The 27,947-nt window shown below is 50.1% G+C and overlaps 15 protein-coding genes across 15 annotated transcripts; 7 read left to right on the top strand and 8 right to left on the bottom strand.

Annotated features, from left to right (window-relative positions):
- Positions 1–83: 83 nt before the first annotated feature.
- On the bottom strand, positions 84–1,196 carry PFICI_11167 (uncharacterized protein; the record flags this gene model as incomplete). The annotated part of the gene is made up of 1 exon (XM_007839748.1): positions 84–1,196. The coding sequence occupies one exon, from the start codon at positions 1,194–1,196 to the stop codon at positions 84–86; it is 1,113 nt and encodes a 370-aa protein (XP_007837939.1).
- A 735-nt stretch (positions 1,197–1,931) lies between these two features.
- On the bottom strand, positions 1,932–4,643 carry PFICI_11168 (uncharacterized protein; the record flags this gene model as incomplete). The annotated part of the gene is made up of 10 exons (XM_007839749.1): positions 1,932–2,011; positions 2,082–2,249; positions 2,308–2,464; positions 2,517–2,721; positions 2,783–2,913; positions 2,976–3,075; positions 3,130–3,418; positions 3,469–3,552; positions 3,615–3,645; positions 3,708–4,643. The coding sequence occupies 10 exons, from the start codon at positions 4,641–4,643 to the stop codon at positions 1,932–1,934; spliced, it is 2,181 nt and encodes a 726-aa protein (XP_007837940.1).
- Positions 4,644–5,061: 418 nt separating this feature from the next.
- On the top strand, positions 5,062–6,519 carry PFICI_11169 (uncharacterized protein; the record flags this gene model as incomplete). Its single annotated transcript, XM_007839750.1, has 1 exon — positions 5,062–6,519. One exon carries the CDS (start codon positions 5,062–5,064, stop codon positions 6,517–6,519), a length of 1,458 nt encoding a protein of 485 aa, XP_007837941.1.
- Positions 6,520–6,622: 103 nt separating this feature from the next.
- On the top strand, positions 6,623–7,126 carry PFICI_11170 (uncharacterized protein; the record flags this gene model as incomplete). Its single annotated transcript, XM_007839751.1, has 1 exon — positions 6,623–7,126. One exon carries the CDS (start codon positions 6,623–6,625, stop codon positions 7,124–7,126), a length of 504 nt encoding a protein of 167 aa, XP_007837942.1.
- A 1,351-nt stretch (positions 7,127–8,477) lies between these two features.
- Positions 8,478–9,899, top strand: PFICI_11171 (uncharacterized protein; the record flags this gene model as incomplete). The annotated part of the gene is made up of 2 exons (XM_007839752.1): positions 8,478–8,599; positions 8,672–9,899. The coding sequence occupies 2 exons, from the start codon at positions 8,478–8,480 to the stop codon at positions 9,897–9,899; spliced, it is 1,350 nt and encodes a 449-aa protein (XP_007837943.1).
- Positions 9,900–10,758: 859 nt separating this feature from the next.
- PFICI_11172 (uncharacterized protein) lies at positions 10,759–11,383 on the top strand (the record flags this gene model as incomplete). The annotated part of the gene is made up of 2 exons (XM_007839753.1): positions 10,759–10,911; positions 11,003–11,383. 2 exons carry the CDS (start codon positions 10,759–10,761, stop codon positions 11,381–11,383), a joined length of 534 nt encoding a protein of 177 aa, XP_007837944.1.
- A 341-nt stretch (positions 11,384–11,724) lies between these two features.
- On the bottom strand, positions 11,725–13,170 carry PFICI_11173 (uncharacterized protein; the record flags this gene model as incomplete). The annotated part of the gene is made up of 1 exon (XM_007839754.1): positions 11,725–13,170. The coding sequence occupies one exon, from the start codon at positions 13,168–13,170 to the stop codon at positions 11,725–11,727; it is 1,446 nt and encodes a 481-aa protein (XP_007837945.1).
- A 928-nt stretch (positions 13,171–14,098) lies between these two features.
- On the bottom strand, positions 14,099–15,434 carry PFICI_11174 (uncharacterized protein; the record flags this gene model as incomplete). The annotated part of the gene is made up of 3 exons (XM_007839755.1): positions 14,099–14,653; positions 14,719–15,308; positions 15,365–15,434. The coding sequence occupies 3 exons, from the start codon at positions 15,432–15,434 to the stop codon at positions 14,099–14,101; spliced, it is 1,215 nt and encodes a 404-aa protein (XP_007837946.1).
- A 2,701-nt stretch (positions 15,435–18,135) lies between these two features.
- On the top strand, positions 18,136–18,804 carry PFICI_11175 (uncharacterized protein; the record flags this gene model as incomplete). The annotated part of the gene is made up of 1 exon (XM_007839756.1): positions 18,136–18,804. One exon carries the CDS (start codon positions 18,136–18,138, stop codon positions 18,802–18,804), a length of 669 nt encoding a protein of 222 aa, XP_007837947.1.
- Positions 18,805–19,154: 350 nt separating this feature from the next.
- Positions 19,155–19,841, bottom strand: PFICI_11176 (uncharacterized protein; the record flags this gene model as incomplete). Its single annotated transcript, XM_007839757.1, has 1 exon — positions 19,155–19,841. One exon carries the CDS (start codon positions 19,839–19,841, stop codon positions 19,155–19,157), a length of 687 nt encoding a protein of 228 aa, XP_007837948.1.
- Positions 19,842–20,294: 453 nt separating this feature from the next.
- Positions 20,295–21,278, bottom strand: PFICI_11177 (Protein hob3; the record flags this gene model as incomplete). Its single annotated transcript, XM_007839758.1, has 4 exons — positions 20,295–20,689; positions 20,752–20,810; positions 20,866–21,184; positions 21,266–21,278. The coding sequence occupies 4 exons, from the start codon at positions 21,276–21,278 to the stop codon at positions 20,295–20,297; spliced, it is 786 nt and encodes a 261-aa protein (XP_007837949.1).
- An 820-nt stretch (positions 21,279–22,098) lies between these two features.
- On the top strand, positions 22,099–22,695 carry PFICI_11178 (uncharacterized protein; the record flags this gene model as incomplete). Its single annotated transcript, XM_007839759.1, has 1 exon — positions 22,099–22,695. The coding sequence occupies one exon, from the start codon at positions 22,099–22,101 to the stop codon at positions 22,693–22,695; it is 597 nt and encodes a 198-aa protein (XP_007837950.1).
- A 284-nt stretch (positions 22,696–22,979) lies between these two features.
- Positions 22,980–24,259, bottom strand: PFICI_11179 (uncharacterized protein; the record flags this gene model as incomplete). Its single annotated transcript, XM_007839760.1, has 5 exons — positions 22,980–23,118; positions 23,176–23,231; positions 23,289–23,754; positions 23,816–23,985; positions 24,041–24,259. 5 exons carry the CDS (start codon positions 24,257–24,259, stop codon positions 22,980–22,982), a joined length of 1,050 nt encoding a protein of 349 aa, XP_007837951.1.
- A 348-nt stretch (positions 24,260–24,607) lies between these two features.
- Positions 24,608–25,134, top strand: PFICI_11180 (uncharacterized protein; the record flags this gene model as incomplete). Its single annotated transcript, XM_007839761.1, has 2 exons — positions 24,608–25,029; positions 25,083–25,134. The coding sequence occupies 2 exons, from the start codon at positions 24,608–24,610 to the stop codon at positions 25,132–25,134; spliced, it is 474 nt and encodes a 157-aa protein (XP_007837952.1).
- Positions 25,135–25,165: 31 nt separating this feature from the next.
- Positions 25,166–27,856, bottom strand: PFICI_11181 (uncharacterized protein; the record flags this gene model as incomplete). Its single annotated transcript, XM_007839762.1, has 9 exons — positions 25,166–25,533; positions 25,603–25,933; positions 25,982–26,028; positions 26,081–26,100; positions 26,165–26,926; positions 26,987–27,226; positions 27,281–27,406; positions 27,497–27,754; positions 27,837–27,856. 9 exons carry the CDS (start codon positions 27,854–27,856, stop codon positions 25,166–25,168), a joined length of 2,172 nt encoding a protein of 723 aa, XP_007837953.1.
- Positions 27,857–27,947: the final 91 nt, after the last annotated feature.

Raw genomic sequence — 27,947 nt, forward strand, 5'->3', positions numbered from 1 at the left:
GCCGTCTATACCTCACATTGTTAGCAAGCTGCAAGATAATGGAGAATCAAGTTTGGGAATTGTCTGTATATTCCATATGACAACTACCATATACACCAAACTCTCAACTCGCAACTCCGCCTCAATGGCTTTTCTTCCATACCCTCGGCGTGAAAAGCAGTGTGTGGGCACATGAGAGGCTTCTCGGCGCTCGACCGCAGGACCTCACTATCATAGAACTTGATGGCTAGTACTTCTTCCGCCTTCTGCTCGCTGATATAACACCACCTGTGAGAGCTGATGTCGCCCTCTTCTGGCGGCTTTACCAGAACATTTTCATTATAATACTCTTTGACACACCCAGGCCTGTGCTTGTAAGACCGCGGCAGCGCAACGTACTGAAGGTCGAGCCCGCGAGTGTCCATGACCGCCAGCGGATCCCTGTATACAGTCTCCCAAGGCCGCCAGATACTGAACATGGCGTACCGCGGTCCAGTGTAGCCCGTCCCATCCCATTCCCAGTGGCCCCCTTTCCCATTAACACCGTCGGTGCCGTCGGGAGTAAGTCCGGATTCTCGCATGGCCGCGTCCTCTGCAGAAATGATTTCTTCACGGAGCCTGAAGAACTCGTCTCTCTCGGCCTGGGTAGTGCCAACCTCGGTGTCCGTCTCGGCAAACCACTGCGGCGTCATGGCGCGAAAGTGCGCCCGGGCGGCCGCCGGGGTGTAATCCGAGTGCGCCAGGAAAAAGGGCGCCAGGCTCTTGCCCTTGGGCCGCGGGTTCTTGGGATCGACGTGATGGTCCTCCTGGGCCGACGAAACGTCGCGCAGGGTGTGATTGATGATGACGGCGGAGCGGAGCTGGAATCGCTCCTTGAGCAGCGAGACCATGGCGGGAAAGTACTGCGAGCTCATGACGCTGGCGTCGTGGACCGAGGCGTGCGAGGCCTCGATTGGGAGCGGCTGGTGCAGGATTTGGAAACCATGGGTTTCGTGCTGGTAGCTGGACAGAGGCTCCACAAGACTCCTCAGGTCCACGACGGGGAGGTCTCGGGAGGTGGTGTCTGTGGAGGTGCCATTGAAAATGGACAGGTCGTCCAGTTCTGGTCTTGTGTCTAGGGAGTAGTAGTTGAAAGATGCATTTTTGATACGGTGGGATTGCTTTAGGTTTCCATGTTCAGCAGTGTCGGATGGAAGCGTCAGAGTCGTGGTGGACATGATGTGCACTATTCTTTAGAGAGATACAATTTTGACTTGAAGCTATCTAGATGAATTCACAATGATATATAAAGTGAAAGCCATGAGTCGAATTGCCAAGAGTCTTGGTGCAAAGACTTGGCGTTGATATAAACACATTGGGTCCGGAGCCGATGCGCTATCTGGGGTTGCAGATCAATGTGCAGATGTGGTTAATGCTTACTGACGTGCGCCCCGGACAAAGGGCAGTACATGACCATTCGGTGGCGTTGCTCGCAAGCTAGAGAATAGTAAAAGTGACAGGTGCTACAACTATCAGCACTAAATCCGGCCTGGAAGCGCGAACGGATCCGGGTTGACGTAGTACGGGAGCCGGAACGGAACTTCTGACCAATTACTCTCACCTGGGCAAGAGTAAAGGGTGCGCCAACCTTCTGTATGTTTTTCTTTTTCTTTTTCCAAAACTATGTCGTGTTACAAGCAACGCAAGGCAAGCTGCGAAGATATGCGTATTCTCTTTGCCAGTTATCGATGAAAGCCTATGGAAATCAATTGATCCTCTAGGATACCCCTTTAATCTTCAAACTCGGACGAAACCGTCATATAAACTGTCTTCCTTCACACACTTTCAAATTCAATGGTGACTTGCCGCATCTGAAAAAAAAAAAAAAAAAAAAAAAATTTAAACACAAGACGCGGGGTTAGTTCAATCTAGAGTACATGTGCACCCGCCCGCCAGAACACTTCATTGCTCATCTATTTCACGCCAGGTCTGAAAGCAGATGCTATGTTGATTCGGCATCTCTTGTGCACTCTGCCGCTGTAGATTGCATAACCTGTGAGTTCCTTAGTGAAAGTATTCCTTGATTTTCAGGAGATGTGATTGATCATTTGTGTATAACTTACATTGCAGATCGCGGTCGACAACTCTGATCACCATAGTATAGTTCACCTTATAGTGTCTTGTGCCAACGATCCTGCCGTTGGGGTTTGCCACCGGCTCAATCGGCTGGATTAAACCTTGGTCCCGGAGGAAAGTGAAATCCACAACAATTTCACCAACCTTTTCAGCACCTGGTATTCGTCAGTTACGATATTTCCAGAACGCTTATTCGAAATAGACGAGAATAACCTTGATTCATTTCATGGGAGAGCCTGTAGTGAGACCGTGGGGCACGGTCAATGACATAGAGCTCTTCTTTGCATATCAGATCGCGAACTGGCCAGCAATCAAAAGTATGGAAACAAAGAAACGGTCTACACGTCCAGATTGGAGGAACTTCAGATCCCTGCAGATGTTAATTCAGAATTCATGAGCTACCCGTGATCAAGCCGACGTACCATGCTCAGAACCCAGTCTATCGTTCTTTTCACATATGGCAGTCCGTCGTGCCGGTCATAAGAGGGTTTCACACCCTTATGTTCGTCCGGATAGTCTCCAAACGGCTCAGTGCGTAGGATACCGTAGCTAGATCGCGCTAATCTGCGTGGTCCCTGCTCCTTGTTAAAGGCACGTAATACTGCTCCTGATGCCACGGCGGTAATGCTAAGAACCGTCAGCGCTACAAGAGAAAGAATCAATCCAGCGTTTCTTTAGGTAAACATACGTGTTTGCCGAGCTCGGTGACTTTGTCAGCTTTATTGTGTGTCCAGTACGCTGGGTCAAATCTGCCAGACGCCTTCTGATGAATTCCTGGAGGGATTTCGAGGCAGCAAAACCTCCTTGAAGGATTACTTTCTGTTGAAATCAGGTAAGCTCAAGAAATACCAGACTTGGTCTTTCAATCAATGATCACGAACCTCCACTCTACAACCTTTTTGCAAAGCTCTGTTGATCTGATCTTCCATGACAGTGGCAATGCCTTCGAGCAGGGTACGAAATAGACCTTTGATGGTTATCCTTCATAGGGCTGATTAACACAAAGCTTCCCAGCTTGATGCCAAACGTACTCACATCGGAAGTTCCATGCCCCCATGAGAGAAATGCTTGACAGGATTATGGCGAAGCCGCGAGGACACGTCGAACTTCCGACGCCATTTATTTATCCTCGAATCGTAGATGTTGAAGTTCCTCTTGATTCTATACTCGAACTCGTTGATCGTGATCTTCTCGATGATTCCCTCGATAGTTTCGCGGCTGTTGTCTCTTTCGTGCGCGTCTTCGAGATACTCTTCGTCCTTCAGAATGTCATGAAGCAGTCTTTTGAAACCTTCATTGAGGTAACTTGAACCATACAACCCGCCTTTTACAAATTCAGTCTCAGATCAAGTCAAAAGGCTCATGATGACTCACCACCGGGCTCAACTACCTCTCGGGTCAGTCGCAAGGGTGTTGTTCTGCTGATCGTGTAGGTGTTGGCATCTACAGTACCGCCACCTTTAATCGTATCATTATCTTAGTTTCGGCATAGTGCGTGCTACGCATAAGTGTCAACATACCTGCATCCAACAGCACAAATGTATCGCCAGCCTGGACATTGAAGCGGTCAGCATAGTGATTTGAACAGAGTGTGGCTGGTATGTTTTTATCACCTGGATGTCCGGATCGCTTGCCAAGACATAGGTAGCAGCAGCTTCTGGCTCTGAGACGATGAACAAGTTCTCAATGCTGTTGTTCTGTGCATCAACTCCACCGAAATTTGTCCTCTCCATGGCAATAGCCATAGCCGTCTGCATGTCACGGCATGCCTTCTGGCTCCAGATTGCCGGCACACATAATACCATCTCTTTCCTCCAATTGTCATCAAAGCCTTCTTGGAGAAGTTCTGATTTCGTATGCTGAAGAAGACAGGTCAAAAAGTCGGCAATAACCTGCAGTGGTCCCTTGATGATCTTTTTCTTTTTCAGCAACGTAAGCGTTTCTCTCAACTCGGCTCGGATATAATCAGTGTCTGGACTCTGGTCGAGTAAAAGTTTGAATCGATTCAACAGCTTTTTGTTCGGGTCGTTGTGCACTGCCGATGTGCGACGATCATCATGGACATCATAGCCCCATCCCATTGAAACATCATTGCCCTCTTCATCCACATCCATCGGGGACACAGGTGCATCTGAGCTAGAGCTATTTTCTTCATTTGTCAAGTCGTCCATCCGTTCTTCACTGCTCGGGTTGTCCGCACGGGAGGTATCGCGGCAGGTCTGATTCAACGTGTAAAGGATTTCGGTCGGAACCTGCTTGCTCATGGGGTCATCGTTGTTGTTGTCGAAATCATTAGGATAATTTTGAATTGTTTTGATTCTGTCCAGTGGTAGGTACTCTGTGGCGTCATCCTCTTCGAGAGCTACATAAGAAACACATGAAAACGTCGTACCGAAATCGACAGCAATGATCAGTCTTCTCGAGCTCGGATGGTCAGAATCGTCATTGAGCAACTCGACAGAGACCTCATCAGGGGCAATATCTTGATACAAAGTGCCTTGGGATTCTTGTCTCAAAGTTGCAGTCGACTCTCGTGAGGAGGCAGCCATTGTGCAAGACTTGCGGGAAAGGATACCAGCCCATCAATGATGAATATGGCCATCGGCGGCCTGATCTTTTTCTACTTTTCAAGAGAGGCAACCCCCGACTAGGGCAAATATGGCCCCCCGTTTCAGGACAGGAAGCATGAGGCCAATCGCTTCGACTGACTCGTAGCTGCGGTGAGTATCTGCATGCTGAAGCCAATCATCGGCCTTTGTTGGTGCAGAACATACTCCAGGCAGCACAGCCGCTTTGAATAACCCCCTGGAGGTACAGATATCGGCCCGCAAGTGCGGGAGGCTCGAATTGGAATAGGCCGCCCGAAGGGAGGTCCCTTGGCGGGCCGCCTCGGTATATATACCGTTGATACCCCACTAGCCGGGGGAGGTTTCATTTCACAGCAACTTCGCCAGACTGCAACAAAAAATGGTCGGAACGTCCAGGTCATCTCAAAGTGGAAGCCACCAACGTCTCTGGGATGAGGAATATGTCATTCAGCTAGAGGCGTGGTTGGATTACTGCCTGCTATGGGGGATCGATTTTAAATCGAGCATCATCAGTCATCTCGAGGCGCAAACTCACAGGACTTTCACACTACAGCAGGTGCACAGAAGGCTTACACTGGAATGGAATCACCTAGGACATGCCGATTCTGACAGTGTCGATGATTTGTATAGACAAGGCACTGCGTGTCTTGCCTATTTGACTGATTCCGAGAGGGCAGTCATTGAGAGGGCGGTCAACGATCTTGGGCCCCCGAAAACCGAGAGTCTATTAAAAGACACGTCCAGCACGCTCCGATCGAATTTAGGAAGTGTTCCGATTGACCATCAGTCATCTCATGACTCGACACAGCCAAATGTTCCTGTTGTTGCCACAACAAGTACCGCAGAGGACCGGCTTTCAGACACAAGCAGCGACTTGTCAGATTATGATGAAAGATATCTCCAGGAAGACTTTTTGAAACCCCAGTCTATCCGAGGCAATAGCATGCCATTTGAGCCTAGGAAGGTCGGAACTGAAGTTTCTCGGACATCTTCGCCTTTATTCCTCCAAGTACAACTGACAGAGCCCACAGAGGCTCAGAACGTAGGATTTCCCGAAGTCAAGACCGAGGTTTCTACCACGGACCGATTTCTCTCAACGCGCGCCTCTCCGACATCAGTAGGGAATCCAGAACCCGAGATCGCTACAATTGAGCAAGAACTCTCAAAAGTCAAGGAAAAATTGCGCGCAAGCGAAAGCAAAGTCAATACGTTACAAAACCAGGTGTTCGACATGACCGACCGCCTGTATCGGGCGCAGATCGAGATGGAAGAGCTGCAGCATCGTAATCGCGCAGCAGTCGATCACAGGGACGACGCCGGTTGGCCTGTAATTCTACAAGAAGAAAATACTGCCCTAAGGAAGCATGTTCTCGCGATGCAGGCTAGCAGAGAGGATATTAAGAAATTCGAGTGCAACGGCTTAGGGCCTAGCGACACCAACGTCGAGAAACAGTTATCGGATTTATGCAGCAATATTCGAGACGCTTGCAATTCATTTGGCCCCGATGAAGTCGTGGTTGATGAGCCTTTGAGAGAAACAGAGTTTGACCCAATGAGCTTTATAGTGTCCAATTGGGCTGAGACAGCCTCTGGGCATGATCTTTCGCGACTTCTTCGGCAAAGCTCCGAGCTTGGGGTATACAGATCGGACGTTCTCAGGTCTCTTGTGGCAGCTGGAATATGCAAGCTCGTATTTGAGTCTCCAGTCTCTCATCTCTCGATTACTGAATCGCCTATACTTAGGCATTACCGAAAGCAACTTCTAAGTCGAGGTAAATTTTCCCAACTCACTGTTACATTGGATTTGGCTGATAAAGAAGACTTTAGATGGTCCTAAATCACTACTGCAACTAGATCTTTTGGCTTTTAAGTCACTAAAATCTGATGAGACTTTTGAATCGTGTGTCGTCAACGAAAGAGCAAACGGCATCTCAGGCTATATGTGTCGTGCTATCCAGATTGCTCTAGCACCAGTGACTGCAACTAGTTCTACAGAGTCGCAGCCATCGTCGAATGCAATCATCACAGATGATGAAGTTGTAGTCGATACGTTACCGATGACCTTACTTGAGCGAGCCATCCAGTGTGCCATCCGGCTCAGGTTGGATCTACTACTGTCTGGTAAGTATTACCATTGGGTTTTCTTCAAGCCCGGGACCAATTTTGACTTCAAGACAATGAGTACGAACTCGACTCCCAACAACCGAAGTTATGTCTACACGAAGAAAAATAAATCTCGGAAGCGCCAGCGCAGCAGTGATGACTTGAGAGTCGGTGGACCTATCAAGTTATGCATCTTCCCGGCGCTGTATGAAGATGACTCTGCAAAGCATCTTACCAGTGATTGTGGATTGTTGTTTTGGGACAGTTTCGACATGCGGCAACATTCTTCAGTAGACTTGCAAGGTTCAAGATTGATTTCGCCTGCTGTTGTGTTAGTATGAAGTCATGGGTTGATGGCATATGTTAGATTGAATGACAAGGAACTGTCTTGCAAAGTATACGTCCTCATGAGCCGGCCAATAGTTGCGATTCTAGCTGTGTGCGTGAGATATCTTCTGTAAAGACTTTTAGCCATAACTTGGTTGCTTGTCAAGGTCCTCGTCGAAGGGCGACACATCTAGCTCGAATAATTCAGAACAAATTTGTGGGCTGGCTATTCAACGAGGGCATAAAAAAAAGGATGCACCAGGTTTGTACTAGTCCTTAGTGACTTTTTAATCTATGTTGTAGCAATATCGCATATATGAAGAAAGCTTGCGATCACCAATGATAGGCTTTGGATGGACTGCCTAAAATTCGGTATGTAAACATTCTAGGACACCCACTCGAGCTCAAGCTTACCTGAGAGTAGCATAGCTCTTGGTCTCAATTTGGCAACTTGCGGGGCTTGTTTGCTTATCTACTACTGTGTATGTGCGGAGTCTCTCTCTTCTTTTTTTTTTTGGGAAAAGGATCTAGTGCAGACATAGTATACGGGAGAAAAGTAACTTATTTAATCTTACATTAATGGGAATACGAACAGTACGCGATCTATCAAATCGTCGTATATTATAAAGTAAGAGTTGGGAAAACAAGAACGGTACGAGCGTTCATCACTGTTTATGCGCGTCTACATGGTACTAAAGACTCAATTAAACGTTTGTAAAAGGTCCAAACTAGGGCAATTTTAGGTTCACAAGTTTCACAAGTTGGACTATAAGAACTACAAGAGCTTACCTAAAAATATATAGTTTGCTAACACTAAAACACAATAATCAATGCCCAAACAGAGGTCACCGGGATGGACGGCCATTCATTTTGATTGTTTGTGAGAAACTCAGAAACGAACTGAACGGCATTCAAAGTGACAACCAATGAATGCGTTTGACGCTAATGCAGGAAACCTTTTGGGCGAGTCGTCGTGCTGCGCCGTACTGCCGAAATTACCGGTGGGTGTCAAGAGTTCGGCTCGGACCAGTTCAGGGTATCAATCATCAACTATCTGCACCTATGTTAGACTCACCCACCAGGGCTGCAGGGAACTTTTACTTGTGCATTTAAACTTTGTTACGCAAAGCCTTGGGAACCTTTCTGCGATCCCCTGGCACCGAAAGAGGTCACCTACGGCATAGGGCTGCCATCAGTCAGGCCACCCAGCCCCCTTGTGGATAAGGGGCCATATCACCTACCGCTTGCCTGGGTATGGCAGAACCATGGGGGCGCCCACGGCCCATCGCACCGTGGCCAGTCAGGGACGGCCCGAACTGCAGTGGACGGGTTGTGCCAGTCTCTGAACATGGCCCCAAGACACGCATGCATAGTGCCGAGGAGTGGCTGGCCATGGCCCCCGTTATTAAGAAGCTCTACGTCGAGGAGCATCGCAAGTTGAACGATGTCATGGTCATAATGGAGCGGCAATATGGATTCAAGGCCACGTGGGTTTGACCAAGAAGAGAATATGTTCGACATGTACAATTTCGTGACTGACTGTGGTACCCGAGTATCAGTGAGCAGATGTATAAGAAAAGGTTCACGGCGTGGGGGCTATCCAAGAATAGGAAGCGTGTGCCTCGTGCTGCGACAGGACCTGATGGGTTAAAGGTGCAGCAATATAACCGCACAGGTCTCATGCGCACGACTGCTCCCGGCGAGTACTTCCTCACACTGGACAAGGAGTTGTTAGGCCACTATCCTGCCGAGACCGCCCTCTATAGCGTCGCGGCCTGGGCAAACGGAAACTTTGATGGCACACACTGGTTGCAGACCAATAAACAGCTGAGCCTCTGGTCAGCATCTGCAAACGGCCCGGCCACGTATCCCAGCACACAAATGTTCCAAGATATTGCCCTATCTCAGGCCTTGTTGGAGCGCCGGCAGGGTCGACTGGCTGGACTCGCCGTCCGCAAGGCGTTTTGGCAGCTCGAAGAGGTCATCAAGATTGGCGACCCGGCACTGCTGAGAAACCTGGTGGATATCGTCTTCCAAATGATCCAAATGAAACATGATACTCTGCTACGAATGCTGCTATCTCAGCTGACGAGCCTTGCTAATCACCATCTTCCATCGCTCCACCCGCTGGTCCAGTTCTTTCGGCAAATTGACAAAAGCAACAACGATCTTGCTATTCTGATCAAAATGGCATTCCGATGCTTTGTGGAGAACTTTCACCAGCGCATGAATGATAACTTCTATTGGATGTACGACAACTGGGTCTGGGACTCGAGCATCAGAATCATCGACTCGGACCCCGAAGGAGACTACAAGCGCATCATGGAAGCATTTCAAGCCCTTGCTCTAAACACCGAGGCCGTCGAGTCTTCCCAGGTGTTGAGATCACACCTTGGCTTTCTCACCAAAACGAGACTGATGAGAAGCGACGGCTTTGAAAAGACGTCGGCCACTGACGTTTTGAAAATCCTCAATCAAGAGGAAGACGAGCTGGATGCGGCAGCAATACCCAAAGACCCGAGAGTGCATGTGTACATGCGCACTGCTGCAATCAAACGCGCCATTGACAAGCAGGACTGGGACAAGGTCAGTGAAACCATGCAATCTAATATTAAACGCTTGGAGATGATATATGGGTTCGAAAGTCGGGAAGTGATTCGAGAACTCTGGTCATTGGAAAAGGTCATGAGGAAAGCTGGCAACGTGGAAGAAGCAGACAAGATTGAAAAGGATGCTCTGAGGCGGATCGGCGTATACTTGTCTGAAGTCCCAGGGTATATGCAATAGTCAACTTATAATCATGATTTAAAAAAGTAGGCAGAGCAATGGGTATATAGTACCTTGTGTATATACCCATGTAGCTTTGGGTATATACCGGGCTCCCAGTCACGGAGGCGTCTGTTTGATTGATACAATGGCGCTGGCGAGACGCTTATAATAATGAATATCACAACGCAAAATTACTCGCGATCCATTGAAATGGCATGTTTCCTCCGGCTTCATTCCACCAGAACTGAATCATCTTCTGTCCATCTGCGGACCATGTACATAAGGAATACCCGACATGCGTACCTAGGCTTTCGCGGGCCGGAGCTTTGGTGGGGTTTCCGTCAAAGTTGAACATTCGGAGCCCGAACAGGTACATTATGGACGGTACAGTACCACGGAAATAAACGATATTAAGCACATGTTGTACTGACGGATAGTGACTGCTTACATTATTTTTCGTTGTTGCGGGCAGTCAGCAAACTGTGGCGGAGGTTTTGGTCCTTGTGGCTCAACTGTTTTTGAGCTGAGATGAGCTGAACTCTAGCTGAATCGTCACTTCTAGGTTTTAGTGATCTGCGTACTAAAAGTTACACCTCACGGGTGGGCAGGAGCTAAGACGCGTCATTGTGAGCGGAACGGCACGATCAGCTTTCCTGTCATCAACGTTTCAATTATTCCTTCATCCACCTAGGCCAAAGGACGTCGCTTGTCTTGACATGCAATAATTTTGTCTAATTTGAACACCCTCTACCCTACTTGTTCTTCTCTTCCTTGTCGGCTTGTGGATTCTGCAGCTCCTAGGTATTTGACAAGGATTCCTCCTACAAACGACCCCGCGAAAGCTCTCAAAGGTGAACTACTACTGCAGCTAGGAGACATGGCAGTGAACGGCGAACCTCAATCTCAGTCTCGCGCCAGTCGCGCCTATTCCTTTGGCCAGCGTCAGGTCGATCGCGTAATCAGTCCACAGAGCCGAGAGAGGTCCTACGATGCGGTGAACCAGTTTGCTACAACCAGGCCCATTCTATTCGTAGGTATATCCCTGCTCGCCGTACCACCGATTCGGGAGCTTTCCCCCCAGCGTCTCGAGAGCGCCTGCTAATCTGCTTGTACGTTTCCAGGCCTTTATTGTCTCGCAGATACTCTTTTCCACTCTGCCTCTCGCCCTCTTCATCTCCTTCTCGCTCTCGACCGCCGCCTTTGCCATTGCCTCCGCGACCCTCTTCTCCGTCTTCTGGATTGGCGTCGGCCTTTTGGTTCTTTGCCCGATTCTGTTCATCACCTCGGGCATCGCCATCCTTGTTTGGGCATGGGCTATCGTGACATTTCTCGTGGGCCGTAAAGTCTACCAGATGCTCCCGGTCAGCATGCAGGGCGACATGCAGGTCAAGATGCCCAATGGCAAAAAGGTCATCTTCCAAAAGGAGCGAAGCAACGATTCCAACGGCCTAGGCTTTGATAACATCGACATCAAGGAGGAGATTGCGGAGGTCAAGGAGTAGGTTCTTGGCGAGGTCATGTTGGTCTTGTTCAAGATGGGAATGTTTCTCATACAAGAAGGAGCAAAAGGCTGGCTTTGGAGATGGCACTGGTGGTAATAGTTACCTAACACGACTGATTCTGAACCGCAGATTTGATAATTAGACATGGCGAGCATGGCGTTGAAAAAGTCGGGCACGAGGAAATCTTTACTGAAAGAGTTTGGACTGACGTTCAATGCAGGTAATAAGCTGTACACTAAAGAGGCAAAAAGAATCCATTCATATACGGCATGGGTATAGTCCCACGCGAGTCTTGGCATCAAGGTGTCCACCATAAAGCAAGAGACCGATTCTGCCTTGGACTAGATCTGTACTTTCTTCTCAGTCGTGGTTGATGCATATGACGCCTTGTCCTCGTCTACTTTCATCTGCCTGAGATCAATGGTCGAATTTGACCAAGCCCTGGCCAGTCTGAACGTCTTTGGAAACCAGCTGGGCTCTTCACCGGTTGTAATCATATGGACAAGCGCCTCGGCACTGCGGAATGCCATGGCCATGCCATGCCCATTCATGCCAACTGACATCCACAGTCCCTTCTGGCCAGGAGCCTCTCCAACAAGCGGATACGTATCAGGTGTATAGCATGTAATGCCGGACCAGTCCCTCATATGGGCACCTTCCTCTCCCCAAGCCTCACTGCCAAAATAATTGGCGGCGGCGTGCCGGAGGTACTCTGCAATCTTTGGGTTGACCTTGGAGTCATCAGTGACCCCTTTCTCCCTGGACGGTGAGAGGAAACGACCTCCTCCGTAGAGAATATCGCCAGCGCCGCGAAGATGAGGGGCACGAGTATGGAAGTAGTCACCGGAATGCGCATCATTCAAGCAAATATTCATGTGCATGGCTGGGTTGTCTGCGACCTTGCTTCCTGGTCGAATGGCCGTCACTTGACTCCGGCTGGGCCACATGAAGCCCGTCCGAGCCAAACCAATATGCAGGCTGTTGGTGAAAGCATTGGTGGCCAGAATAACTTGTTTGGTCTTGACATCACCACGACTCGTCTTGACTGTCCATGTAGAGGCAAGGTCGTCGCGTCGTGGCGATTCGATAATCTCGTGCACGGGGGTGTTTGTCTGCAAGTTGAGACCTTTGGCCAGACTGAGCTCCAACATCTTACACACGAGCAAATATGGGTTCTGCGTGTGAGCTGGGTAAGTCACGGCGCCGACGACATTGGGAATACCGACGCGTCGACTGGCCGCCTCGCCTTCAAACACCTCCTTCAACCCGGTGGGCGCGTCGTCCGGTCTCCGCTGTTGCACCTCTCGGCGAAGCTCCAAGACGGCCTTGATCTCGGCCCACGCCGCCTCCGTCAGGTACACGTCGGCCGTGTCGAGGTCCTCAAAGTCGCAGTCGACCTGGTGCTCGCGGACAAAAGCGGCCACGTCTGCTACATTTTGTTCCTCGAGTCGCGCAAACTTGAGCGCCTCGTCCTCGCCAAACGCCTGGGCGTAGCGCTGGTAGTTGAGCCACCAGCCGGCGCGGCAGAGCCCGCCGTTGCGGCCCGAGGCGCCCGAGGCCGCGGTCCGGGCTTCGAGCATGAGGATGGATGCAGAAGGGTCGCGGGCGTACAGCTTGTACGCTGCGGCGGCGCCCGTGATGCCGGAGCCGATAATGACGTAGTCGAGTGCATCGGATGGAAGCTCCGGTGTGGTCCGGTGCTCGGCGATCCGGTGAGGTGGGATTTGCCAGTATGAAGTGGTGGGATTTGGGACTGGGAGGCCCGGGTGCAAGTTGCCGCCGCCCATTTCTTTTTTCTTTTTTGTGTTTTAGTCTGTTGGCAAACTATAGATTGTGACAGTTCGTTATCCGGCAATCCATTGAGAATATTGGAAAACACTGAAAGAGATACTTTCATGATTATATAAAAGTCATGATCCAGGCATCAATATAGCTGCGGACAAAAGCTCCGGAGTTGAGGACCTATAGCATGAGTATTCAACGCAATCTATCCCTTTCCGGCGTGGCGCGAATGCTTTTGGGAGCACATTTATTCACGTCTTCATGTCGCATGCATATATGTCAGCAAATGCCACGTCATGGTTGATGGTATCAAAAACATCTTGCAGCCCCTTCGCTAATATCATTGGTCAAATGGTTATGACCTTGCAGGCCACTACATACCGACACATTGTACGTTTGGTGATGAGGGCCCGTCGGTTAGATCATATCATATCATGTTTGGTTCAATCTTATTCTCCCGCATTGTGAGACTGAAAAAAGAAAACGAAAAACAAATCTCTACCCATACTCTCTGCCTGATTAGTATCCTTTGGTGCTTGACAACTATGACGCTATAGGCGTCGATTAAGACAGAATCCTAGTATTGAATTATACAAATTAGGCAGCAGGAGACACTGCCATGCTCATGGTATCATTAATGGTTGTCGATTACGCGGCACATTTTGACAGTTGATTACGGTTTGTGGCACAAGAGGAGTTCAACGATATTTTTTCTTCGGAGCTTTTTGAAGACTTCGAGACCAAACTAAGACTGCGACAGAGCTGTCGAGATAGAGGTTGAGATGAAATCAGGTCCAGTGATTTACTAGCCAGGTGTTCCCATCTGCCACAACCCCTCGAGCCTAGATGTTGGTGTTGGAAAGATTAAATTACTCTTCTATGGCACTTCTAATTATCACGACATGTTACCAACTATCAGAGTTGGTGTCTTAATTATATACTCATCCAGACATATGCCCCGAGCCCCATGCCCAGAAAGATGACGGTGAGAATGCCGGCACCGGCCTTATCCGCGGTGGTGATCTCGGCTAGGGCCTCAAAGTGGCTGTCGAGGTCGGACCCGGCATTGGGGTCACCTTTACTCGTGCCGCCCGTGGTGTTGGTCAGGATGCCCGTCTCGGGCGTCGGCAGGAGACTGATGAGCGAGGCGAGGACGCTCATCTGCTGGCACGCCCCCGTCGTGCCGTCGTACGACCCAGACGACCATTTGAAGCCGCACATTCGGCCATTGGTTCCGCCGGTGCACTGGTCCACAGCCGACTGCGCCGACGACTTGAGGATTGGGGTTATTTGTTCTGCCGTGTACGAGGCCAGGTAGGCTGTCGATTGTAGCCACCTGTGCAAGAATCCCTTGAACGACAACATGTCGGTCGTGCAGGTCCCTCCAAACTCGCAAGCCGGCTCTACAGCTGTGCCGTTGGGAAAGAAGAATTCCAGAGTCCTGGGTAGGAGCAAATCAATTTTTTCCTTCCAAGTATCCGCCTCGGTCTACACTGGTCAGCAAGAAATGGCCCCTTCATGTTTTCTCTCTCTCGGTGTGCAAGTAGACTTACCATGTTGTACAGGTGGGCTAGTCCTTGGATCATCAGGGCGGCATTGTATGAGAACTGCGCCTTATTGATGTCTTTGCAGTCCTCCTCCTCATGGCCACCATCATAGATGTTGCCCTCGGCGTCAATGTAATCAACACCTACCAGCATATCGTACGTCTCGCCTACCACGTTGGCCAGCGTATCATTCTGGAAGTAACGGGCCAGACGGGCTCCAATGTTAAAGTAGCACGAGTTTGCAATGGTGTTGATATAATCCCAGCCATTGTTGTACTGAATCGCTTGCCACCGCAGCAAGCCCGAACAGCTCCCCGTGTACGTGCGTCGGCCTGCGTCGGTCTGTTCGTTGAACACAGCCTGGGCCAATGCGAGCCAATCCAAATCCGTATCCGCGGCCGGGTCAGTGAAGCCAGTCTCGGCGGCGACGAGAGTTGCCAGTGCCCAGAATGCTTGATCATCGTTGCCCATGGACGCCGACCAGTTCTTTGGCATGAAATCATGTTGTTCGCCCGACTGATGCACCAAGGCTTGCATGATTGTGTCGTCGTATGATTTGTCGTCGGTATAGTAGCGGTAATCCAGCAGAGTGCCCCCTAACAAGCACAGATGTGAGCCATCTCTAGAGACAATGACGTGGAAAACTGCCTACACATTGCGCCTCCAATCCACCAGTAGTAGTCGCCATCAGGCGGAGGTCCCGGCAAGATACCAGGTGTCATTCCCGGCTGGTCTCCCACGTAAAAAGACAGCAAGTCCTCGGCGACTTGCGAGGCAGCTTGTTTGATGGATGCTATAGTCGTCGCGGCAGGTTAGCGCAAACCATAAAAAAACCATACCCTCCTTGCGCGCGGGTGGGCGCAGTCAGTAGCGGAACATGCCTTCATCGTCTAGGTTGACCTCGAGCGCAGCCAAGACTGGAGTGGAAGCCAAGAATAGGCCCTTCAGCGCCCACGAGGTGAAGCGTCGCGCCATTACGAAAAACAAGCTACTCTTGTCATTAAAAGAAGGTAAGAAAAGATCAAGTGTCTTGCTCTGGGGTTGCGACACGCCGTATTGGGGAACGACGAATGGCGAGGTCAGGAAACACGACCATTCTTGAAGCAACAAAAAGCAAACCAGACATTTTAACGAGCGAGCGAAATGGACAATTCACCAGGCGCGCGCTGACAGGTCGGGCGTGGCGAAGCAGAACCGGAAGCACAGGGTACCTGAATGCCAAGAATGAAAGCGAGCCAGACAATCCCGCGATGTGCATATTTTAATCTAATCCCACACAGACAGGTGAGTTGGTGCTTGCCCGTTTCTCACATGATAAGATAGCGAAGGATGCAAAACCGGGGGTTTGGGCAGAAAAAGAGTGAGGGGAAACCCAATGGAATGCTGTCATTTCGTACGCCTGTGAAGGATTCACAAGTAATTGCTCCTACTACACAGCCATGTTTCGTGAGTGGACATGATGAATTGAAATGGGCCTACAACAACCCGAATCAAGTCATTGATCAGCTTGAATTCAAAAGGTTCTTTACGAGCTACCGCTACATGTCGGCTTTCTCTCTTCTCAACGCGCCGGCACTCCAACCAAGAACTGACCTTGAGCGCAACGCCGCCGGTTGCATTGCGCTCATTCCAAGGCCCCCGGAGTAGCGTTGGAAATAGCCTGGGCATTCCCCGTATAAGCTTAACCTTGTCCTTTAGACCCAGTCGATCCACTGTACAGGCTGTGAGGGGGTAGATCATCGCAGTGTCGGTACCGAATAATAGTACGTACACTAGTCCTAAAACTCCGAGAAGACCATTGTCTGTCGATTTACAGATTATTGTCAAGAAACCTTTTAATATAGAATAAATTGCTTTGACTTTGGAGGGACTATAATTCCAGAGAGGGTTATGCGTTCAGCCTCGTTATATCCCGCTTCCCAGATGAGAGTTCCAGGCCGTCCATACTAGCACCAGCGTGAGTGGTAGGTCAACAGAAAAGGGATAGCGCATTGCCCAGGGTAAGGCGTTCATCTTTGAGTCGTGATGATGTTGCTACACGCATGTGTCGTTGACCAAATTGTACAATCAGTCACATTCTAGTAGTATCATATCATTTGTAAGAGGGATAAGCATTGCAACATTACCTTGTATACATTGCATATTAGACTCTAACTTCTGAAAGCTAGATTGTGTTTTCGATGGTGATGATTAGAGTTGCAGAATATACTACACCAATTGTGACTATTCTGAGCCGATTCCTTCTCGATTCAGACCATACACAAAGTCCCTTGTTTTACTCCCACTGCAAAAGTCACAATGTCAAATATCCAAATATCAATACTATGTATCCCCCTGCTTCTATGGCTTTGTATAGACTGTCGATGCACATGGGTTTTAGTTCATGCACGTACTTTGAATTCTGCGTTCCCTGGCTAGTCGCAAATCCTTGATGCTATGACTAACAACAACCCACTTCTTGCGCTTCTCTCGCCAACATCATCAACCTCGTCGCCGACCACGACTGAGAATTGTCTTTAAACTATTATCTTTCCAAAAGTGAATTGTACATAACATGTAATTAGAAGTCGTTATTTCAACAGCAAGTCATCACGTGATGCCCCATGGCGCAATTGGCTAGCGCGTCAGACTGTTATTCCTTCTCAGGAACATGGAATCTGGAGGCTCTGAGTTCGACCCTCAGTGGGGCAGCAACATTTCTTTTTTCCAATTCTCCCTCATACATTGAGAATATTCTTTTTGCTGCGAACTGCGGCTCTTGACATACTTTGTATATGGTTGATGAGGTATGTCATGTCGATGCTGTGTAACTCGTACATTGTTTATATATTCTGGCGCTATCTCGGGAATCGCACAATGTCCCAAGAGTAATCAATCCATTGCGATGGGTGAGTTGCAATTGACACCAAATTTGCGCAATTCCTCTCAACTGTTCTACATAATTGAACTGACCTGGGGGAGATTTGCATGGTATGTCTCTAACCAACGACAACGACAAATCTTCTCGACAATCTTGAGACGAATTATATACGTCCATAACAAGGGCATGTACTCGGCTTGCCAAAACAGGACAATAGAAATATCAAACAGATATGGCCATGTCTGAATGTTACTGTCGTTTACATGTGTCTCCGCTATCAAAAGGTCCTTGATCTGTTCTAGCCGGCGAGTCATGAAAGAAACAGAACCATTGAATGAGATCATCGCGGGAACATCAGTTTCGAATTCCCGAAAATTCAACCAGCCGCTAAACGCAAAGAAAAGGGTCCCCACAAGGCGTCAATCAAATCATCAGACAGACACACCGCCGTCGCTCTCGGGCTTGAACGCCCTTCTGCATCAACAAACTCTCTTTTGTCCTTGTATATACTGTACCTCCATTTCCACTCCGGGATGGACCTCCTCAAACTAGAGCCAAACACCATGGGCCGTGAAAAGAAAAAGGATTGTGAAGCGCCGTTGCCAGCTTGCCCACCTCTGCCGCTGGAAGTCTGGATTGACATCCTCGGGTACCTCACTGACAAGGCACATCTCCCAACCTCCTGGCAATCCTGCCGCCGCGTCAATCGACTACTCAAGACGGCGGCCGAAAAGGCCTACCTGTACGGGCGTATCCCAAAGTGCAAAGTCCACCTGCAAATCGGGCACCGAAGGATACCGCCCCGGCAGGGCAACTTTGTCGAGCGCCACCGGAGCGTCTCCGTGCCCCTCCGGTTTGACAAGATGTCCCCAGACGGGCAGCGGGTGTACTTTTGCGACCCGGACATGTCGCCGCCGCCGCACCACCGGGGGGACCTGGACGACTTTGCGGGCGATGCCCGCGTCGTGGCCGAGTGCCGGCGCAGCGGCTCCATGGCGCTGGCGATTGGGCGCCAGGCCCATGGCATCAGCACTTATGAACCGATGCTGAACATCCCCGAGGGAGAGATACCCGGGATCGCAATGGAAATCGATTACGAAAGACGCATAGTCTCGTATCTGTGGAAGCCGCTCCTCAGCACGTTTCTTTGCAATGCCCACGACGAAAGTCCGTACGTATTCTATGGTAAACATGGCAAGCAGATTCCTGGACGTGTTATACGAGGTATATAAACAGCGTTGAAAGCTTTCTTCTGGAGGGATTGGGGGGAGCGTTTCTTTTCTTACCAGTGATACCCCGGGATCTACATTGGCCATAGCATGATTTGCATTGGGAGGCGTACATTGGAGACTGGTTACAATATAGACATGTGCACACTCCTAGACATTTTAGATTTTTAGAAACTCAAGCTTCGGCAAAGCTCTACAGAGCCGATCTACATTCAATATATGTTCTTGGATTGAAAGCATGACGAAATTGCCCAACAAAACCAAGTACATGCAAATTACCTACCTAGATATATAGCAGAAGCAAAGGACACATTATTGTGCCGGAGGTACAAGTTACTGACGCGACCAGCACATCAGAAAGTCGTCCCTCCGAACTGTTCAATCAAATCATACCAACTCTTGTTTTCACGCAACCTGGTGGCACACGGGGCCACGAACCTCTTGTCGCAAAGACATCTGCTATGATGCACCTTGCTGAGACCCAAACAGCGTGGCGTCTTCTCGTAGATACATGTCTTGTCATCCACAAACCCGAGCGGCTGAAGATTGGAATGCTCATAGCATTTCTTGGAATCGTCGGGCTTTGCAGACTCTCTGCTGGATTGGAAATTCCTCGGCCTCGAGGCAATTTCATTGGGAGATGGAACAGCTTTTTTGCCGCCCTCGGGGCCATTGTCAGGCCTTGGTAGATCCTCGCTGAAACGGACTTTCCTTGGCTTTGAGACGATTTTCTTCGCAGGCGTCTTTATCAAGGGGGCAGCCTCATTCTCACCTGTAGGGACATTATTCTTACCTGCCAGTGCCATGGTCAAGAGACTCTTCATACGACCATCCTTCTTCATGACCGTCTCTTTGTGAAACGAAACCTGGACGTCTTTGCCCGTGAAAAACTCATCGTCGTCGGACTCGTTAATGGTCGTGGAATCATAGGAACTTGCCCAGTCGCTATCATCAACCAACGTCTCTTTCGAGCCATGAGCCAGATCCAGCATAAAGATTCTTTCCTCGGATGCTGGGAAGCGTACTGGTAGAGAGCCCATGGTGCAAAAGATGACTCCTGCTGGCTTGCAAAAGACAACGAGTATAACCAGGATTTACTTGGTCCACCAAACAAGACAAGCTATAACCCCGGCATTTATACTATCTGAAACAATGACCTTTATGCGTATGATGGACAAAGATATTGTTATTTAATCGTTTGTCGTGGAAACGCAAGACCACTTTGACATGGCGGCATTGTCTATGTAGAGAGCAATCCTTTCAAGACTGAATTTTCGCATAATCATTCAACGTACTGATGAACGCCTGAAATCAAAATGTAGTAATACACCCTATGTCTAGATGAGACCAAGAGTTCACGCGCAGTCCCCGAGTATTCCTCATTGGGAGTGAATATCATGCCCATTCCAGTCGAGAGCACCGACTTCAACCTATTGAACTCCTAAAAAATCATGCCAATTACGTGTTTTTTTCCTCTTCACAATTCCAGGAAATTAGACAGTCCCGCTAATGCTCAGTTCTCTAATTTCCTGCAGAACTTGCTCCACCCGTCCATCGAGTTGGCCATTGGCGTACTGGTCTCTCGTGTCAGCGTCGAGATACTGCTGTACTTGTGCCATTCGACTGTAGGCTTCGGCACAGAATCTCAACTGGATCTTGACGAGAGCCTCGAAGCTGGGGTCAAGATATGGCACTCTCAGGTCAATCAGTTGTGGGAGTTCGGACGAGAGTTGTTCATTCAGCTGTTCGTAGGCGGCTCGGGCAATTTCCATCTCCTTCTCCGTACGAGGGAGCTTGGTTACGTCCTTGTCGGGCTTCTCGGCCAACTTCTTGACCTTGGCACGCAGCGCATCGTAATCCAGTAGTTTGTGGCCGCGTTTCTTGATGCCTGTTACGAGCTTTAATCAGCATTTCTGCCTTGTAGGACTCAAGTAGGCAGTGCAAACTTACACTCATTCACGTCCGGAAAGTATGCGCAGAATCGATTTATCGGCTCGAGGACGGTGGTTCTAGATGAGGGTTAGACTTTTCTTGCACGAGAGCTGCGATCATGTCAAGCAATACCTGTAGGGTCCGTCCAGCGCCTTGATAGTCTCGGCATCGAGATCCTCCACTGCCTGCTTGTAGCTCCTGCTCACACCGTCCTTTGCGCCTGCATCTCCATAGAATGCGTCAATGGTTTCGGCGATACGCATCTGCGAGGCAGTCATGGCTCTGAGGGAGTCGAGATATCCTTTGGCTTCCTTCTGCAGGCGAAGCGAGGCAGCCTCCATTGTTCGGAATCGGCGCTCTTCCACCTCGTAGTCGCGGTCGTTTGTCTTTTCGACATGGCCCGTCTTCATCATAACCTGCGTCGTTGCGCGGTTGACATTCTTTTTGAAGCCTACGTTGTAAAATTCCGAGTCAGTTTACTGAAACATTTACACCCCAGTCGTGATTTCAAAGGCCACATAAATGGACGTACCTGCCCACGACATGTTTGCTGTGGTTGTATAGAGATTGGCCGGATTCGGGGGTTACGTTTGTGGCCAGGGAGTAATTCGCAAAGATTGGGTATCGTCGGAAAGCGTCAGGAATTCAGAGCGCTAAGCAAGAGGAACGCAAGAGAGTAATGTCGTAGAAAGCGCTGAGCAGTGTCGTCGCAAAAGGTCGTCGGCGGGACAGATGAGCGAAAATCAAGGGTTGCCTGATGCTTCAATCGTAATGCAAGTTTGGTCCGGTTCTTGGGCTGCGCTTCCTTTGGTGGGCTGTGAACATTCGAAGGGGGTGGGGCTCCATCAGTTACGTACACATGCTGCTCAGGCAAGTTTCCCGTGGCTGAGTAACAGCAGCCCAAAAGCCGATCACCCGAGTGTCCGGACCCTGGAGCGCTAAGAAGGCCACTAAGTCGGCAACGACGTCAGCGCTGGTAAAATCTTGTGCCGCACCTAGGCTTTCTATTGTAGCCAAAATCTTTCAGCCGACATGGTGCTGCAGGTGAACAAGCCCCGACGCATCTGTCAAGCACGATTTGAATACAAGCAGGATTCCTTCAACTCATGATAATCACGCACATGGGCTTAATTTGAAGTGGATTGCAACTCGACAACTTGAGGCGGCATGCCCCGTTACTGTAGAGTGCTTATTAGGGGCCTGCCGGTAGTACCGAGTACAAATTATAGTGCAGAGTACCTGGGTACCAGAGCGCGACGCGCACCCCAATTTGTAGCTGAAATTTCTGAATTGAAACCATTTACGAAATATTGAACTTCAATATCAGAAAATTTATTCTAGGCTCGGAAACACCAGATCATCCCAATGGCGCCGCCACGTTTTCTTATTTGTTCCCTTGGCAATCCTCTACCTGCTTACAACTCACTGCATTCTGCTGGCCACTTTGCGCTTCAATCCTTTCAGAGATTCTTGGCACCTACGCAGCCACCATGGACGCAAGCCAAGCGCGGTGGTCTTGAATGTTTAGAATCCCACAGCGCATCTTACAGTTTGATGCAGAGTCCGACGCTCATGAACTCCTCCGGGCCATGGGTAGCCAACGTCTGGCAGGAAATGTTGAAGAAGGAAGGGCTGGAGACGCGTGACCTCGGCTTGGTCGTAGTATACGATGAGCTGGAAGACCCTCTGGGCTATACTCGACTCCGGTCATGGAACACCAGTCACCGCGGTCACAATGGCCTCAAGAGCACCAAGGCTCAATTGAAGAAAGAAAAATACCCCGGAGCGAGATGGTTTCGCATTTCTATTGGAATCGACAGACCGTCTAGCAGGGAGCGCAACGTGGTTGCCGATTATGTCTCGAGAAAGATGACAGACGAGCAGCGAGAGATCATTCAAGACAACACAGGTCCTCGGATATCGGCCTGCCTTGGAAAGCTACAAGAGGGTTGGAAACATTGAGAAAGACGTGGCAGTTCTCCAACATGATCAGTGCCCGTCGAAGAGCTTCGAGAGACACGATCCAAAGCTATATCAACCTCAAATTTTCGCAAACAGCAAGATGTATTTCGCACACCGCCCTATTTTACATCGTTGACGCCAACCAGCAAGCTCGAGCAGTATCATCTCGGTCTCTGCCTGCTGCATTACGGTCAAATTGTGGTATATCCAGGTTCACCAAAGCCCCAACGCATCGGTCGCAAGGTACATCGTATATGGGTGCGACGTATATGGCTATGAATTTTTTAATTGCCCTTCAGAGCGGCCGTCCTCTCTTCGACGCTAACACCATGAGCCAGCGGGCCATCATCAATGACCGTAGCCCGGCGCACGTCACGGGCTGTCATGGAAGTAGTGTAGGGGTTCGCCCTGTGCATTGATTGCCTGCGCCAAGATCAGCAAGATGACGATGGTAGCAGAAGTAAGGACCCTTGTGCTTACCTGTTGTCCCACCAAACCATGTCTCCTCCTTCCAGCCATTCCATGCTGAAAACGTACTGCAGTTGCCCGTCAATTGCTGCCTTTGTGCTTGGACTTGTTGGAAGATTACCCACCTTTGGTTGTGTGCAGTGATCCATGAGCTCCCAGATCAGTTTCTGGCTTTCCTCGAGGGAGCGCCCCACGATCAATTTGGCATGCGCAGCTAGATATAACGTCTTCTGGCCGTTCGGCGCAGTTTGCACCAGTCGATGGTACGCAGGTGGCTTCGAGGCCAGTTCGTGGGGTAAAGGATTACTAAATGTCTCTGGCGCTGCCAATTTTCTCGAATGCCACAGGTCATGTTCGACGATAAGTCCTTCGAGTTCGTCCTTCTTGGACTGTGGGAGGTCGGCATACGCTCGCCGCATGTCGGCAAAGTGCGTCCAGGAACCGCCCTTGACTGGATTGCCGTGAGAGAGGAGGAGCGAGTATTTTGATCGTTGTTGGTGATAAGACGAGTCTGTATGCCATAGCGCATTGCCGAGACTATGTTGCCATCTCCGCTGATCTGGTTGGACCAGCGTGCCATCCAAGTTGATGCTGGTCCGTGTCAGGTTGCGTCTTTGCAGCTTAAAATAGACATGAGAAGGGAAACACCTACTTTCCTACGTCCCAGAGGAACGGCTCCCCAATGCGATCATTCTCTCTGCCATAAAAGAAAGGGTTGATTTCTTGCTCTCCTAGTTGTTGAGAAAAGGCAATGTGTCTTTCATTGTCGAGGCCGGTTTTGCGAAAGATGAGGACAGCATAGCGATCCTGCACTCTTACGAGCTGTATGCGTTATTGAGTACTACAGCCCTGGTCGTTTGGAAGCGGTGCACTGTACCTGGTCCACCGTATCTTTCGACAGTGGCTGGCTCCAATCAACTCCCGATACTTCAGCCCCAAAGACCGAGTTGTCGGATACCAAGACCGGCTTAATGACGAGATGGCCATCCTTGACTTCAGGTGCGCCTCGTAGCCGCAGCGTACCTGACTCGGTCGCGGGGCACGTGTTTTCGTAGGTTCTGGTGAGGCTAGCCAAAGACATTGCAGCAGCGGTCATGGTCACGATTGATCGATAAGCTCTTGTCGTCTGTGAACTGAGGCTTGGATCCCGGACACTTATCTATTCGGCTTTTGCGTGGCTGAAAGTGCCTATAGCAAGTTTTGTGGCCCCCAAAAAAACCCGACGCCGGGGCTTCCTATACACAGGACAAGCGAGCGGCACGACTGCCGAGCGGGCCGATGGAGGGACGGACCGGCGGCCGACGCCGAAAGATGCAGCCGACACGTAGTTTACACTAGCACGACGATTACACATTTCTTTGCTTCTCACGGTAACGAATAACAAGATCATCTCGGATTGTTAGTCTCTCACATTGTCAAATCGTTTGGTCTGCATCTCATCACCATGTCTAACCAGGTCATCATCACCGCTGGTCCCTACCAGTTCCTGGCCGTCTTTGAATCCGATGCTCCGAAGACGGTTCAGATGTTTCGGGACTTGATGCCGTACCGACAACAGCTGATTCACGTACGATGGAGCGGCGAGGGTCTCTGGGTGCCGCTCGGAGAAAAGGATTTCGGATTATCCTTTGAGAATCACACGTCACACCCCTCTTCGGGACAAATCTTGCTGTATCCCGGCGGTTACTCGGAGACGGAATTATTATTCTGCTACGGCGGCGTCTCGTTTGCCAGCAAAATGGGCCCCTTGGCCGCCAATCATTTCCTGACCATTGTCGAGGGCAACGAGAATCTCAGGGCACTAGGAGAGTTGGTGCTATGGAAAGGCGCGCAGAATGTTTTGTTTGAGCTTGCAGATGACAAGAAGTACGTCACCTCTCATCAATTCCTCTTATTGCATTGACTTATTTCAATCATAGAATCAGCGAGTTCCGTAAAGCTCGTGAAGCACCCTCTCGAGCCAAACTATAAAAATGAGGAGGTTTCGTCCATCTATCACAGATCACCGTGGACCCCAGCTGTCGGCAAAATTCGACGATGGCTGCATAAAATCGTCTTCATAGACGCTGGGCCACTCGTACACGGTGTCGTCCATCAGATCAAACAGCGACTGAATGGCGGGATCCAGCGTGTCCTGGGCAATCGGCGCAGCCTGGCTGCTGCTCTCGTCATCCAGCACAATCGAGGCGGCGTCGCGGATAACGGCCTCGTAGCCGCCGCCCGACCGGAACTCGGGGCCTTTGGATTCGCATTCAAAGATTTCAATGGCGAACTTGGTGAGGCGCGCCAAAAGAGAGTGCGATCGCGGTTTGGCGGGGGCGCGGGAGGCGGAGCTCTCGGCTGTGGGGATACTGAGGATGTGGAGGTCATCTAGGAAGAGAGAACAAAAAAGTTAGATTCGAAAACTATCTTTGGGCTTGAGTGGATGTAGTCTATTACCGTCAATGGTTCTTCTTATGTAGCAAAGAACTAAAAAGGTCAGGGCAAATGTAGAAGATATCCAAGTAGCGTCGACCGCATGGTGCAAACTCGCGCGCGCGGCCGGGTCAATGCTGAACTCGTCCGCGGGGTACGTGGTCAAGTTCTGGGAGCTCACGTGCCAAACGAAACTCGAAGCGCCCGTGGCCAGCGACAGGAGTATTTGCGAAGCCGCCGTGGTGCTGGTTTCGAGAAACCCGAGGGTCCACACGTGCAGAATGTCCGTCTGTGACCGCGTGGAAGAAGAGAGCACGGGCCGAAGGAGAGAGCTATTCAAGGACAGACGGTACCACTGTGTGCTGTCAGTGTCTTGCTACAGCATAGGAAGTGGTCAACGTACTCTCAAGGATGTAAAAGGCATTTGAATATGTTGCAGTGGCGTATGTCCTGGACGAACTGGTTAGTCCCGAATCTCTACAGATGCTTGATGTCGTCTTACTAAGTTTTGGAAGCCAGTGTCTGCCGAGGCTTGTTAGCAGCTATTCATTCCGTTGATCTCGTCAAGGAGAAAAGGAAAACAAACCTCTCCCATTCTTCCATTTCAATATTAACCTTTTTCAAAATTGCCACGCTAGGCGGCCGACCAGATGATCCGACGTCTGTGGCCTTGAGCCGTTGCACCATGCATGTCAGCTCAATAAGGGCGCCATATCGAACGTCACCCGGGTCCTGGGCCGTGCGATGTAGATAAAAGTCCTGCACGACTCTTGCCGCCGGCAAGGGATCGACCGACGACGGAAGCCCCGAGGTGAGAGTGAGACTAGAGTCATAGGTGATTAGATTCAGCCAGGTCCGCATCCTGGCAATATCGTCCTTGGTGACGGCAACCTTGGCCGCGCCGCGGAAAGGGGCCAGCGCCAGTCGTTCGAGGTTGATGAAGCTAGCATATCGCAGTGCCAGACCAAAGACGGCCCAGGCGCTCATGTCGTTGTAGCGAGTCTTGATCTCGGTCCTCTGCTGCTGCGACAAGCCGTGCTCCGAGGGCGTAGAAGACAGGTTGTCTTTGCGGACACAGGGCATCCACTGAAGGTAAATCATGAGGGCTTGGATCGTGGCCACGCTGGCGTCGGATGGAGTTGGGGACAAGAGAAGCCGGGATATCGTCTTATCCAACAGATCTATTATCTCAAAATACCTGGGGTGCACGGAGCCGCCATGCCAGAAACGCGTTCCCACGGCTACAATGGCGAGAAAGAGTGCAGGACTTGATTGTCGAAGACTCATCCCGCTGTACCGAAGTCCCGTATCTAATACTGGTGCCCATGGGTGGCAATGGTCAATGTAACTGTGAGAGTTAGTTCGTCGTGTTTTAAAAACAGTACAAGACCTCATCGATTATGCCTACGTGTGCAAAGCATCTTGTGCTTCTTGAAAACTCAACAGGCGACAAGAAATGGGATCAAATGGTGAAAAGGCATTTTCTTGGTCACTATCGAGTGCCCCCAAGGACCTGAGAGTCGCGATTGGTGATACAAGTTCAAGACTGTTGATGTCATATCTCGAAGCTTGTGGTTCCGTCGTCCGGTCTGACTGAACCGACGGAGCGGCCGGATCTTTGATACCACTTACAGGCTCCTCGGTATTTCTAAAGGATTGTCAGATTCATATATCGACATTATCGAATAACTGTATAACTTACTTGCTGTCGCGTTCACTTGCGGAAGACGCCTCGACATGTCCTAAACTGCGTTCATGCGATGACTGCGTCCTCGTATACAAGGATCCCTTTTCCAACTCAGCTATTCGTGCCTCGTGAGTATTGATTCTAGGCAGATTTGGTAAGCCAGTCCATCCACTGGGTATATACAAAGCTGCATGTCCAGATAGACACACAACTCATCATCACAAACTATACCTTCTTTGCAGTTCAATCACAATATGCGATAATTGCGACGGCCCTATATCCTCGGGTACCGTCGGCGGCCGATCTGTCTCAAACGAACAGGTAATGGCATGACGCATGCATCGCTGGCAAGGCGCTTGGGGACGGGCATTCACGGCGGGCGGAATACAGCGCTGCTTTCGAGCGCGGCACGTTATACAGGCCCGGTTGGCCCTGGCAACTCTTCGTTCAGCGGCCCTGCTAGCCTCTGTGCTGCTACTGCTGCTGCGTCTATAGCAAGTCAGTAGGTGTAGTGTAATTCGGCTTGTTGCCCGACGATCCCGCATCAGAGGGAAAAAAGGCTCTCACCTACACTTCTGGAGTAGTGTCCATGGCCCGGAAAATATCGTACCATTGGGCTTGGAGGGGTGGGAAAAAAGGGCACGTAATTGATGTTGCAAATCGAGACGACAAGCACCAGGGC

Source organism: Pestalotiopsis fici (genome assembly GCF_000516985.1).
Source record: "Pestalotiopsis fici W106-1 unplaced genomic scaffold PFICI_Scf_8, whole genome shotgun sequence".
NCBI classification, from domain to species: domain Eukaryota; kingdom Fungi; phylum Ascomycota; class Sordariomycetes; order Amphisphaeriales; family Sporocadaceae; genus Pestalotiopsis; species Pestalotiopsis fici.